Consider the following 15,169-nt stretch of genomic DNA (forward strand, 5'->3'; position numbering starts at 1 on the left):
TACAGGGCCCACTGCAAGGTGCTGCACTTGGGCTGGGGCAATACCCAGGTATTTTTACAGACTGGGGGAAGATCTCCTTGAGAGCAACCCTGCAGAAAAGGACTTTGGGGTCCTGGTAGATGAGAAGCTGAACATGAACCAGCAGTGTGCGCCTGCAGACTAGAAGGCCAACTGTGTTCTGGGCTGTATTAAAAGAGGAGTGGCCAGCAGGGAGAGGGAGGTGATTGTCCATCTCTAGTCAGCTCTTGTGAGGCCCCATGCAGAGTATAGCATCCAGGCCTGGGACCCCCAGCACAAGGACATGGGCTCTAGAGGAGGGCTACTAAGATGATCAGGGTGCTGGAGCACCTCTCCTATGAAGAAAGGTTGAAGGAACTGGGCTTGTTTAGATTAAAGAAGAGAAGGCTCCAGGAAGACCTTACTGTGGCTTTCCAGTACTAGAAGGGAGCATATCAACAGGAGATGGTACGACTGTTTACATGGGTTTGTACTGACAGGACAAGGCAAAACGGTTTTAAACTAAGACAGGGGAGTTTTAGGTTAGATATTAGAACAAAGTTTTTCACTCAGAGAATGGTTGCGCACTGGAACAGGTTGTCCAAGAAGGCTGTGGATGCCCCATCCCTGGAGGCATTCAAGGCCAGGCTTGATGTGGCTCTGGCCAGCCTGGTCTGGTGGTTAATGATCCTGCACATTGCCGGGGGCTTGAAACCAAATGACCATTGTGGTCCTTTTCAACCCACGCCATTCTATGAATCTATGATTTAGAAAACTGCTCTGATGTTGATTTCCATTGCATACCAGTCACCCTTATTTCAATTCTCTGAACTACAGTATCCACTTGGAGAGGGTTTTTGTTTTTGTTTTAGACCAGCTGAGTCTATGAGGCAGACATTTAGAGTTTTAAGAATTCTAAGTGTTAGACCGTCTCTCAGAACAGTTAAAAAAGTCAGCCGTCTTTCCTGGTTTGCATGTGTTTCTTTTTTATAACCAACTGTTCCACAAAGATGCTCATCCGCATAAAACGGGCACATTAGAAAGATACCAACCTCATCAGCCACCACAGCTTGACGTCTCATTCAGCAACTGCCTGAGAAAGAAGCAACCATCTAGATGATTTGCAGTGTCCCCAGCTGGAAATTCCACACAGTGTAAACTAGACATATTCTCATTCCACTTTGAACAATTCAACTTTTTCATAATATTTTTGCATCATGCCACAGTTACTCCTGCAAGTCAGAAATGGTTCTTTGTAACTGAGGCCAGAGCTTCATTATCCCTGTGTAGTGAGATTTTGTTTACAGGTCCTTGTAGCCTTGTACAGAACAGAGGAAGAGTGCTAAGAGGGATGACAGCTGCAATAGTCAAGAACAGCACGAGCAAGCACTTTTTAGGTTTCACAAATTCCTCAGCAAAAATATCTAAGTATAACTTTATAGACAGTTGATTTTCCCATGTCTTTACTCAGACAAGTTATCTCTTAAAGTACATATGAAAGAATTTAGGAACATCTTTTGAAATAGATAGACTTTGAGGCCTCCTTATTTCTTAATTTTAAAAGCATTGATCACCCTTCTATCCAGTTGCTGAAAATGTTCAGCACAGCCCTCTGGCCCTTCGGGCTATACAATAGAAAAAAAATATTCCTATTGCCCCACCTCTTTTACAGCACTCACAAGAATTAAGATGATTTAATATGGAGAGACTTCCTTCACAAACATAAGTAATCCTTTTTTAGGAGGTATTAATAAATGAATTAATCAAGTGCCAGACTTACACACACACACCATTTCTCATAGAACAGAGTGACACAGATTTAAGAGGAAAGCTGTGCAGGGGCCAGTTTTGATAGGAACAGCCTTGTCCCAGTAGATAAGGGAACAGTTCTCCTCACAGTTCTGAAGGTTCTGGTTCCCTGAGCACGGCTCTTAAACAAAAAAGCAAACTTTAAACAAATTGAAACCATCAAAGTGACTTCTGTTCAATAGAGGACAACCACATCTTGCTTCAGTCACTTCAAACAGCAAGATGTAGTGCATATGAAATTTGGAAAAATAAGGAAACAAAATGATTTATTCATTTATTTATTTAAAGACTTATCTCCTTTTAACAGTGGTCTTCTAGACCATTTAAACAATCTGGGGTTTTTAGTTTGTTTGTTTTTAGCTTTCAGTAAAGGTGGCTAATAGACTGCCCGTGTGTATTTTCAGTGATTACAAATGGAACATCTGTAGTGCAGCCATGCTATTCTTCAGTTATATTCTCCTAATGTAAGAAGAAATTCACTAACAAGTACAACTTCATTCAACATTAAGGACTTCAGCCTAAGATCACTAGGCTTAAAAGAGCTTGTTTGTTGTTGTTATACTCTCATGTTATTTATGGATGCATCTAAGAAAAACAGATCCAATTTTAGTCTGCTTCATTTGTGCCAACACCTTCCTCTTTTGGCACTTTACTTTCAGAACCTCAGTTGGACTCATGTGACCATTTTATTGCATGTAGAACCAGTGCATTCTGTAATTGTCTCCTTTTCTGATAAGTTAAATATAGCAGATCAAATCTGTAGGTGATCTACTGATTCACATCAGAGAACTAAAATGCTATTTTCCTAAGATTTTAATCTCACTATGAAGCTAAAAAGGGCCATATAAAATTAACAAGAAAATCAGTGTCATGAGGATCTACCCTTGACCCAAACCTAAAGCATTTACTTCTACACAACTAAAAGCAGTCACGACATGACAGATTTTGGAATTCACATTATATAATGTAAGATATCCATTTCCTGCACTGAAAGTCAAGACTTTTTTGGCTGATGGAAATAAAATTCTGTTTGAAAAAATAAACAATTCATAAAACCTCCTGGAGGTCTTCATGTAGGCAGGAAACACTGAGTGAATGCACTTTGAGTTTTCTTGTTTATAGACACTGAATAAATGCAGCGACTGGTTTATTCTGTATAACAAATGTTGAGACTTCCAACATACTCTTTATTTCTCCCTTTCTTAATGAAGGACACTTAAATGACTTGGAATTAGCGCAGTGTATACATTTTGCTTTGTAACATGAATTCATCATCTGAAAAGATCTTCCTGAAAACTAGTACTTGCAGGACATACTGCCTTCTCCCTTAGCTTTCCAAATCACTTGCAGGAGATTTTTATTTGCTGCCATTCTACCATAATACTCATTGCTGTCAGCAGGCACCTTGTACAGAAGCAAGGGTAGTCTATATGCAGCTGAGAAATCAAAATTTTGTGGTAGAATAAAAGGGCAAGGACACCTAAAACCAATATCTCTTGATCTAATCACCAAGCCAACTCAACACTGTATTGAACACCACCACCAGTACTTCCTGATCAGCTATCTTAATAGCTTATCAGTGTAGTACAGTGGCATTTGTATCTCAGAACATGTTGCAAAATGATACTGTTTCCACTCACTCTGATCCCATTTTTATTTAAATAAAATTAATGTGGCTACTCAAGATGGCACAAAAAAAATCAATATTTAAGGTGAGGATGTCCCATATTTACAGTTTTATGGTGGTGAACAAAAGGTTTCATTTTGCTACCAGCGTAGCAGATCTGACTGGCACCTCCTACAGTAGTTGCCCTGCAGGGAACTCAAGAACCTGACTCATGCCTCCAACACATCCAAAAGACAAGGCAATACTGACTACCATCTCTATGCTGCAGTTCACTGTAGAGAGAAGAACAATCTCTATCTAAACAATTCTGAAAACAAGAACTAGCAATACAGAGGATATATGAAGAGACGCTTGTATTTGGCAAAAAGGACCTCAGTTAAGTGAGGGAAAAACTGCTTATATGATTCCTTTCTTTTCTGAAGGTTCTAATCATATTCTAAAACCCCATAGAGCTATGAAGTGTGAACGATTGCATCATGTCCCTTCAAATTTCACACACCACAGCACTGTATATGTCCCACATTCCTTTTGAGGAGATAGGTGCACTTCTCATTTTCTTCCCATTCTAGGATGCTGACCTTACACTCAAATTCCTAACAGTAGCACTGTTAGATTTTAATTATCCATAAGCTCATCTCTGAAGCCTTATGTTATGTATACTAGACTTCAATTTTTGTAGAGAATTACAACTGTATCCTTAGTAGGATAAAACAAACAATACTCTTCCATTCAGCAACAAGAGTGTTCCAGCCAGAGAGGCTGAGTAGAAAAATGCAACCACTGTACAGAATCAGCATTAAGAACCATACTGCTAAGGATGCAGTTGCTGTCCACAGCAGCATAGCTCATAATGTTCCTATCCATAATTTGAGCCATGTCCACGCAAATACCACATACAACAACCATTGTGAATTCAAAATAAGAACCAACTATTTTTGCATTGCAGTCAGCTTGGGACATAATGGATCCTGTACATCGGATCTCCACACTGTGGGGGCTCATAATAGATCCTGTACATTGGGCATGGGGGCTCAGGTGTGTTTTGTCCAGCATCTTTTCATTACATTTAATTCAGTCACAAAGATTTATATTTCAAACAAACACATCCCACTTCTGCTCAAGTATCACTCCATCCTGCGTTATTCAGCACCCCTTTCATATAGTATATTAGATAATTTTACCCTGACAAATCTGGAAAGGAACAAAAAAAAACAACGACACAGCATTTTTTTGCAGACTGTCTGCAGAGGCACTAAGCAATGAAATGCTTACAAGCAAAGAAAAAGTACGCATACTCATATCTGTAAGCTAATTTAAGGTATTTCTAAGATAACAAAAATGGTATCAAATTGTATACTGGGGTTCAAGATTGACAAGTTGGACTACAGTTCTGTTTCTGGAATTTGTCAAACACCTTTCAAGTGTTTGCCCTTGAAAGGCATTCCTACTCTTCTTTTAGTTAACCTGCATTATTTTATTTACAATTTAAAAAGCACTTATGAAGAATAGTATGTTTACCTCAGTAATTTCCTCTTTTTAGCAGAATCTTCTGGTGTTCTTGAGGCCTTGCCTGACTGTTTCTTAGGTGTTTGTAGAAGGGCCTGTGCAGACTTGAGCCAATCACTGGCAGGTCTTGCAACTTCTCCCATATTTGATGGGAAACTAGACTGCAGTTTCTTAATGAATCTTGGATTAGTGGCCTGCGTTTCCACTTCTTCTGCATAGTCATCGCCAGATGAATATTCAGAAATTTCTGTCAACTAATGAAATAAAAATAAAGAAGTATTTAAACAGAATGCTTACATGAAATACCTGGTTTACTTCCAGCTACTGATTTAAGCAGACAGTTATGTTCCCTAGGAATCAGCAAATGAAATCACAATTCATCGATTCATATAATTTGAACAACTTTACTGTAAATGCATAATTTTTTTTCCTAAGTCAGTACAAACTGCTGAATATAAAGATCATGTGTTGAAAGAAAACTGAGATGAATAACATCTGTTCTAAAATAGCCAGATCTGGAGAACTCATCAAAAAGCAAAGTCAATGCCCATCTCCATCAGAAGTTTACAAACGAGTGTCAAGATTAAAACAGAACCTAATGAGGAAAGGGACCATCAATGGCGAGAGTTGAAATGAAACAGAAAAGTTATGTCTGGATTCAGGTAAGGTGAAAGTTTTCTGCCCTAATTTGAGCTGAGAAAAAAACAAAAAACAACCAAAAACAAAACACGTGTCTCTACATGAGACAGAAACTGTAGCTGGCAAGTAGTATTTAACATTTAGTTAAAACAAGAATTTGATCATGACAGCTAGACTTCATGCATGTCTAGCAGGCCTGTGGCTTGCAGGGAACGTTTCAGAGGTGCCATTAGGGCACACACACAGAGAGCTTGGGAGGACTCCTGGTGAGCAGCGACAGCCATCAGGAAGTAGAGAGTGGGGCTGAAGTTCCTAAAAACCTTGCTGGCCCTCCTCTCACAGAAACCTACAGGACACACTGAACCAAGAAAGGAAGCATGAGAAGGTCCCAAAACGAATTTGGAAAGGGAGATGAAAGGCTTAGGAGAGTGCTGACAGGAAAAAAAAATATCACCTGCTTTGGCTCAGTTTGCCTTACTCTCCTGTAGGGCTCCTGCACAGGCAGGGCAGGGCAGCAGGTTTGGCTGCCAGAGGTAAGCCAAGCAGGGTTCAGTTGTTACGTAAGCTATTATCTCTTGACCCAGTATTTCTTAAAACATCGAGTACTAAGGAACATTAAACAAAAATACTTGGAAATACAAAGAAAAATAAACATGTGGCAATTAATCAGGGAAGTGCACAGCCATTCATCCTTCCAGAGCAGTACAAAAATGCTGTTCAACTGCTCACTTCTAAATAAGAACAGACACAGTTAATTCAAGTCATATTCTAATGAACTGATTTGTTTACTGAAAGACACTTAAATGCCATTAGACTGCCTGCAAAACTGCACTGAAGCTGAGCTACAAACTATGTTTATAATTGATGCTTTTGTCTTATTCTCTTATGCTGTCAGTTGGTTAACAAGAACAAAGCACACAAGTGCTAGTTGAGTGAGCGTGGAGCACTTCCAGCACCAGGGCACAGCATTGCCCCACTCCAGCAGCCTTCCACAAAGCCCTTGCGAGGGGCAGGCAACTTCAGCAGCTCAACTCCCATCCCTGGAAAAACCAAAACCCAGCTGATAGCTGCAAAGTATTAGGTTCATATTATCAACAGGGAAACTGGAAAAGAAACAAAGATTAACTAGGTCCAGATAATGCTGCTCCCATCTCAGAATAATATGAACCTGTTTAACAGCTCTCCACACAGGTTGTCTGACAAATGGCTGAGATAAAGACTCTGAAGATAAAAGGCCAAAGGGAGGGAAATCACTGCATTCACTAATACTGCATGTTACTAATTAGAGTAATCATCTGAAGGCAACATTTCTCAAGTGCGGACAACAAAACCCCAAATACAGCTACTGCCAGTTCTTTATTACGTTCTTCACGTAAATGATGAGACACTGTGTTCATGTTCTAAGAGCTGACCTAAGTATTCTGGAAACTTGAAGGACCTTTTAAAGTTATCCAGAGAAGAACTGCTAGAAGAATGTAATTCATATCAGTCCGTGATTTTGCTGTTTTAAACAACACAGTCAACACTCGTCCCTTGGCAACAACAGTTCCCTGCAAACAAACTCCTTCCGCATTGGAAAAGAGCCAGAAATGAAGAGTTTCAAGCAGTACAAAAGCGGCAAGCAAGTGCTTCATTCTTCAAACATTCTGATGCTTTATGAGTGCTTCAGTTTTACACAAATTGCTATGATACCCAGCGTGCCCAAAGGATGCAAGCCTCAAGTTCTCCCTGCACGTAAAATGCAAATCAGGAAAGCCCTTGGGATGTAATTGAAGTCAAGCACATTACAATCCCACAGACTGTTGTAAGAGCTGAGAAGCTTTCTTAAGGCTTGTCTAATAAATCATTTCATACTTCCATTATTTATTACTGTATACTTGTTTAGACTTAACTTCCCCAAGGAAACCACACTTTGAGGTTTTTGTTTTGGGGTTCTTTGCTTATTAGTACTCTTCTGTTTTGTGTTTCTGTTGTTTTAAATTGATATTTTAGCATTAAAAAAGTCTTTAAAGATACAGTAGAAAAACAGGGAAGAAAAGCTTTCAAATACTGAACATCATTCAGTCACCATCAGAAATACATTGTGAAGATGAAAATCTGCTCAAAACTTACATGACTTTTATGCATGCAGATAAAACCCAGCATGTCTACCAGCATTATGGGAATGGCCAGCAGACAAAAAGAAAATCACCCGAGTTCTTAGACTCACTTTAAAATGATCACTGATATCTACTGAATTGTATATCATTTATAAGCATCCTCAATAGGAATTTTCACAAGGTTTTTGTTTAGTGGGTTGTTTGGTTTGTTTCAAAGTAACGTCATCCCCAGTCCCATCACTATGAGTTTCTTGAGAGCGTCACTGCTAAGCACGCAGAAGTGCTGTATTAAAAGTAGCAGACTTTTCTACATTGCTTGTTACTTTGAAGCATAGCCCCTTTTCCCCTATTTTTTAAGTTACAGTGGCAAAAGTCACACTGCTCACACTACCCAGTCCTTCGGTTTCTCCCCCTTAATCTCTTCCTCCATACCAAGCCCAATCGCCCATCCCCACCCAGGCACTTTCCACAGCTGGCTCCCATGTATCTCCATTACTCCAAATACTCTGTCGTAGACTGCCCACTAAGATTTCCTTTCATTTCCAGTGATGACCTTGCTGCAACACCCCCATTTATGTTATGCTAACCGGTTTTTCATTTCCCAGAGATGGATAAGCAGGATCTGACCTCACATTCTCTCACTAATATGACGAACATGGCTCATTTTTGTTCACTTTTAGAATAAATTGATTTCCTCTCTGAATGTTTTCACTCGAAATGGTTAAAATGCTGCTCTTCTATGGCTCTCTTCCTTAATGGAAAAATGACTAGCATAAATGCACAGAATCAAGTCACTTTTTCCACTCAGATTTGTCTAGAAGAAAAAAGTTAGTAACTACTATAATTGAGCATCCAGGACCCTGTATCTTAAAGATAAGCACGGTTAAATCAAAGCGCATCAAAGGAGAGCTCTGAAGGTGATTTCACGATGCATTTTTGACCACACTCAGTACACACTGGATGGCATGAACATGTAAATAGATATATATATATCTATATAAATAGAAATAGATATAAGATAAGAAGTTTACCTCCCTGGCCAACCTGTTAAAATTACTGAAAAAATACAGGATCAGTTAAAATAGAAGTCAAGCAAAGGTACCTCCCCATGAGCGCATACATTTTGCACCCAGCAGCAGAGCAGCTAATGATGCTTTTGGGATCAACTACTCCCTCCTTGGCCTTCAAGAGACTGACTTCAGCTATTGCTTTACTTAAAATAAATAAATAAAATAAACTAAAACCAAACAACAAAAACAAAACCTGAATTATTTTAAGTACTCTTACAATCCACACAGCATTTGCCCCAGGAAGGTGTGAAAAGGTAAGGCACTCAATGTGTCTTATAAATAACACAGCAATAAACTGAGAAGGGTTAAATCTCCATATATAAACTTTCCAAATTCAGCACAGAACGGAGAAGTGTACTCAACTTTTTGTACAAAGCTAACAAACGTATCAGTCTTATTAAAACAAATCATTTCAAATGCACACGGTTATCTCAGACAATGGGTGCCTATAAGAGACAGTGAGGTAAGTATCTAGGAGTCTGACCCCCTGTGGATCTCCTCTCAAGATATGTCACTAAAATTTCCCTGCAGAAACATTTCAGCATGTTCACCGTACTTCTGGATTGGTTAAACACTTTCACTTGTTCAGCCATCACACACTCAGGAAGCAAAGTGTTTATTAGTTTATACTATCACATCCTGCATATGATACAACACTCAGTAGAAGTACATCGATATCTCAAATGACCACAAAGAAATGAAACTGTTTTGCCTACTTTCTATCACTTTTGTCTGAATCTTTCCCCTTTGACAAAACAAACAAACAAAAAAAAACCCACAACCAAAAACCCATCAAATTCTACATAGACACTGACATAATATTTGCAAATGGAACTCTCTTAGTCTGTTCTTTCCCTCCCTAAAAATAATCTATTTCTTCCCTTGAATTATCTTGCAGCTCCTTGGTTCAAACAGAAGTAGTAACACGGTTCCTCAGATGACGCACTTGTGGAGCCAGGCTTTCTGAAGGTCACAGAGCAAAGTTACGTTAGAAACAGAAACCCCATTTGGGAGTTCCAGACTTTAATTTTCCTCATTATATATACTAGCAACCTTGTTGCATTTCCTTTCTTAATTGTCCTTTCATGAATCTTTGCTTCTAACTGTCTTTTATACTCTATCTGTTCTCTCCTCTTCTCTGATTCCTTTATTCCTTTCAGAATTAATTTGCATTTCTCCTAACTGCCCTCTCATGACTGCTCACAAGATGGCTGGAAACCAGCTGCTATTAACACACATGGTGACTCTGCGTGACTGTCCTCCCACCTCTTATTTCTCACGTTTCTCCTCTTTAAGCAGTACTATGAAGAGGTGCTCTCTGCTCTCAGGCATGCAAAGGGATTTGGATGCAGAGAATTTCAACTGCAGAGAAGTTACAGGAGATTTTGTATCTTTCTCACTACTGCCCCAAAAATAGAGGGAGCAGAAAAGCCACAAAATTTGCTACGATGAATATTCACAAGCATAAATCACCAGTACAGCGTGCCAAAGGCTGAGCCTACATTAACAAACGCTTGAAGCTAGCTCCACCAGAAGCCAGATTGCAGATTTATAGGGAGTAAAGTTAAGAAAGAAATTTTCCCTTCTTTTAATTAACCAACTCAAAATTAGTTCAAGCATTGTGCACACAAGTAGTACAGGATATTATTCAGCTCTATAAAGATAATTAAAGATAAAGGAGTTAAAGCCTACAGTGCTCTTTAATGTTTTCTGATGCTTCAACTGAAGCACTGAAGTCTATGCCAAGTACTTTCCTACTACCTTGAGAAATAATTTGGGTTTTGGTAAGCTAGCTACTTCCACTCAGAAAAGACAAAACTCAGAGATACCTTTATACAAGCAGCTAGATTTTCTTGTCTAAAGTGAGGAAGGTACCACTCTGTGGGTGACACCAAGCTCTCTTCACACAGGGCAGCCACAGAAAAGCGCACAAAATGCATGAGATCGGGAAGCAGAGTGTGGGCAGAGAGCTGTACTTCAAAAAGGAAGACCAGTGAAAGATAAATCACTAATAAGATATTTCTTTGTTTACAAGCACAAGCTGATGCAGCAGATTAACTGAAAATTTTGTATCAAATATCCAGTGTTATTATACAGACAGCATGTATTTAAAGTAGATCTCGGCCACTGCCTACTTGTCTAGCTATTCATAGTGCATGTGCTCATACTGTCTGATCTGCCCTAAATATTTATGAGTGGTGTTGGTTCAGCACACTCAGAAATGGCTCGGCCTGCCCCACACAGGTTGGCGCCTGGTGGCTGCCATGACAGGACGTGGACACATGCTCTTCAGGACAGGAACGGCCACCCCAAGCACGCAGCTCTGCTTGGAGGCAGCCCCACAGGAAGGCCTCAGGCACTGCCCTCAGCAGCTACATGGGGCTGGTCTCCTTATCCTCTTTCCACCATCACTAAATTCCAGAGGCACTTCCCTTCACACGGACCTGGGAATTAATTTTTGCTATCTCTCACATGTCACCAACCCTAGGCTGGAATGCAACAAGTATTAGTACACAGAAAATCATTTATGCCAAGTAGCGCAGAAGAATGCTGTATCTACTTGAATAAGTAGAAGTGTAGGCAGGAACACTGTAATTATTCAAAGCAGAATTTGGTCACAGACTGCACCCTCATCTTGTCTTAATGGTGTTTTGAGGCCTTTAAACAAGTGGTTAGAACTTCTCTTCTATGACTAATTAGAAAGGATTCATTGCATCCATCATCCCAGTGCTTATCACAAAGGAAATTGATTCATGATTAACTCCAGAGGAAGGAGGTCAGCTACTAAATATTAAGCATCACCGCTAACACTGTTGGGCTTCCCTTGGGAGAGCTCATAGGTAACACTGCCCTAACACCTTTTATTCTACAAGATCTGTCAAAATTTACAGCTGCTTTAGCCACCGTCTTAAAAGATTACCCCAAGTATGCATGTGATTTGATTCAAAGCAAAACCCTGATGTCTGTCATCAAATGAAGAGCAAATAGGACAGTTTCAGACTCTTCCATGAACCGGAGGAGCTGAAAAGGCTTTGATATAGAAATTAATGGAATTATATACCTGCTGCATTATCCTCCAATGATGAGCTTTCCATGGGATTTCTGTAACCACAGGAAAGTATGAAGGGGAACACCGATGCAAGTAATTCAGTCTCTATTCTTCAAACTACCAAGCAGTTGAAGTACTGTATATAAACCAATGAAGTGTTGTTTCACATCACAAAGTATCAATTAAAGTAAACTGCAACATTTAACAGTTCCCATATCTTGGGTAGATCATACTGTCTTGAATTGGAAAATCAGGTATGTATTACACATAGTATGTTTGGCTGTCCATTCTTTTTTTAAGGAGGGTGTAAATTATTTAAGATAGGTAAAGAATATACAGAACAGCAAAGAAGAAATTGAAGCTGTGAAGTTTAATCCTGAGCAGAAACCTCAGCTTTTACAAGGCAAACAGGTTTAGCAGGCTGTGCCTCTGGAGATGCATCCACAAGCTGTTCCAGCCTGCCTCTCCCAGAACAGGTTGTTCTAAGGCACAGATCATCCAATCCAAACAGGTGAGGCTGCCTTCTCAACCCAAGTACACTTTTATTCAAGGCAAGTAAGTAAAGCAAGAAACACTGCATTTATTTCCAAACGTGCTCTTTACATGTAAAGATTTAATTTAAATGTAGAGTCAAATGATGATTCTGAACATAAGACGGAATAAAACTCCTGTCTGCTGGGCACAAGAAAGAACGGCAGGAATAGCAAGATACTAAGGTACAAAATGGCCATAAAGCAGCAGCTCTACACAACCACAATTAAGGGATAGATTTGTACTTCACAGAATGTAAGGTAAATCCTGCTGCAGTCTTGGCATGTACAGTGTTAGTGCTGCAACTGCACCTCTTGGAAGCATCATTTTAGTAGTTTAATGAAGCTTTAACATTGAAAAACCCATCTATCATTTCCTAATTTTTCTAATTACTACTGATCTCACCATCAGCCTGTGATTTGATTAGTTGTCAACTTCTAATAGATCCAATAATGTTGAAAAATCTCCAGATAGACAACATGCAAGTGTTGTTTTTTTACTTAGTTTAATAGTTCTTTTCCATTATACAACAACATCTTCAGTTTCTCCCATTGAAAATAACTAGACGCAAAAGCCAATTTGGACCACTTCAAGCATACTGTTAGCCAACATAACATGCAACTGAGTTACTGTAACCCTTGCTCTCCCTTCCTTAAGAAAAAGGAGGAGGGGAGGAACACAACTTCACATGTTGAATCTTGCAGACTGCTCAGGGACAGAACCAGGTCTCTTCATATGCAACTGTGTATTATCCCACGCAGTAGAGCTCTCATCTTGATAAGGATCCTCCAGATGATACAAACCCAGGTTTTCAAATATAAATACCTGACTCTGATAGGACATGCAGATAATTACATCATTTCACACAGAAGCCTCAGCATACCTTTGTGCAGCGAAGCTTGGACACACACACACAAAAAAAACCCCACTGTAGTCAATCATAATACCACTTAAACAGGGTTTAATGCTTGACACAGAAATAGATACTTTCATGTTTCCAAGGAACAGATGTTATCATATGATGTGATAACCTACTTTCACAGTCTTGTTTATAGTTATTCACTTAGTTTCATTTATTAAAGTTACTGGATTCAGGCTCTAAAACCTCAGCTACATTGTCTCTATTTTAGGTGATGCTATGGTAATCATCCAGGTTAATGCCTGGATGTAACAAGGGGACTCAACTAAAAGGTATGATTAAAAGCCAAATTATTATTTATGAACTAATTCCTATGATAACTAGACTGAATACCTGCAGGATTCAGCAGAAACTGTTAATGGAGGAAACATCTCCAAGTAGTTCTTTTGTTCTGTTCCAAGTCTAAAGAGAGAACAAATACTTCTATGTTTGTTGAGTAAAAAAAATAATACCTCTCATTACAACTACGGGAAAACAAATAAGCTTTCAGCAATAAACCTTTCTACAGGTCCCAATCCCAGATGTTTGCCAGTTTTTTTCCCTCCAAATAGATCAAGCTATCTAAGCAAACTGAACCTTTCCTTACAGTAAGATTTCTTCTCCTATCCTTAACCTATGGATGCATAACACTACAAGCTCCCCCCCACACCTTAACTGACTCAAAAAGAAAAAAGGTCTTTTTTCTTCCTCATTATTACAAGGAAATGCCTCTCACAATAATGTGACCGTTTAGACCTGACAGGGAACAGTCAAAGACTTGACAAATATCTTTCATATTAAGTGTTCCCAAAGAGCAGGTGACACATGCAAATATGTTATTTAAGATAAAAGGAATCAATACCAGGACAGGTAACTATGAGGGATCACACACAGGTACTTAACAAAGTGCAAAGTATGCACAGTCTTCTCATCTTTGGTTGATCTGTCTCCAGTTTTCTGTGAATCCCACTAGGAAACTACTCAAAATAAAAACGAGAGAGAGAACACAACTGACATGGTGTTGTATAAGATATAAATGCAATACAAGCATCATTTCTGCAGTAACACTCAGCACATGGTAGAACTATTATTATTTTCAGAATACCCACAGAAGGACACTATGCGCATCTCGAAATTCAGACCTCTGCTCTGTGCTTCCAGTCCCAGCAGTGCCAGTGCTCACAGCCCTGGCAGACCAAGAGCCACTGGGCTGCAGTGCAGCACATTACATTCATTTTCTTCTACTCCCACTCATTCTACATTCTTCTCACTTGAATGCGCTCCCCTTTGCCCCATTTACTGCTTCACAGTGCCTGCAGCACTGCCCCCAAAACCTAACAGCCACTTGGTTTCTTCCCTCCTCTTCATTTCTAACTGCTTCCAACCCTTTTCTTTCCTTTCCAGAAGTCCTTGCACAGATTGTTTTCTCTAGAGCGTCGTTCCACATTTCTATCCTGCCAAAGCTGTTTTAAACAACCAATATTTCAGGGCAGGAAATGCCTTACCATGTCTGAAGCACTGCATTAGTAATGACAGTACACACATGCACACAAAGCACCACCTTCACCTAAGCTGGTTTTTAACCATGACAGCGGATATATACGTGCAGACTGAAGAAGCAGAAGAGCTATTTAATTGCTTTTTCAAGTAAACTGAAGAACCTCCCAAACAAGAAAGCTAGTTTAAAATGACACTGAAATGTAGTTTGAAACAGGACAAAACGAAAAAGGAGTACAACACTGAGTTTAACATTTTGTTGTTTTTTGGTCTTTTTTTCTTGTTGGTCATATGCTTAATCTTCAGAGGAACACAAAGAACACAAATTAAGCATCAACTGAGTTAGACTTTACAATAACACGACAATTTTTAGATGCAAACACAGACTTCAAGAGATCTAGAGGCACTAACTGGTGCAATATTATCCCACGTTTCCCATTTAGTTAT

General features: G+C 39.4%; 1 protein-coding gene across 4 annotated transcripts in view; it reads right to left on the minus strand.

Annotated features, from left to right (window-relative positions):
• Positions 1-15,169, minus strand: part of SPIDR (scaffold protein involved in DNA repair) — a 180,221-nt gene that overhangs the window by 130,607 nt on the left and 34,445 nt on the right. For all 4 annotated transcript variants that reach the window (XM_015855506.3, XM_015855509.3, XM_015855508.3 and 1 more), the window contains exon 6: positions 4,952-5,193. In XM_015855506.3, coding sequence (XP_015710992.2) covers positions 4,952-5,193 — 242 coding nt within the window. The remainder of the gene's footprint in view (positions 1-4,951; positions 5,194-15,169) is intronic.

Source organism: Coturnix japonica, chromosome 2, assembly GCF_054131305.1.
Source record: "Coturnix japonica strain WE chromosome 2, WE-NBRP24, whole genome shotgun sequence".
In the NCBI taxonomy this organism is placed as follows: domain Eukaryota; kingdom Metazoa; phylum Chordata; class Aves; order Galliformes; family Phasianidae; genus Coturnix; species Coturnix japonica.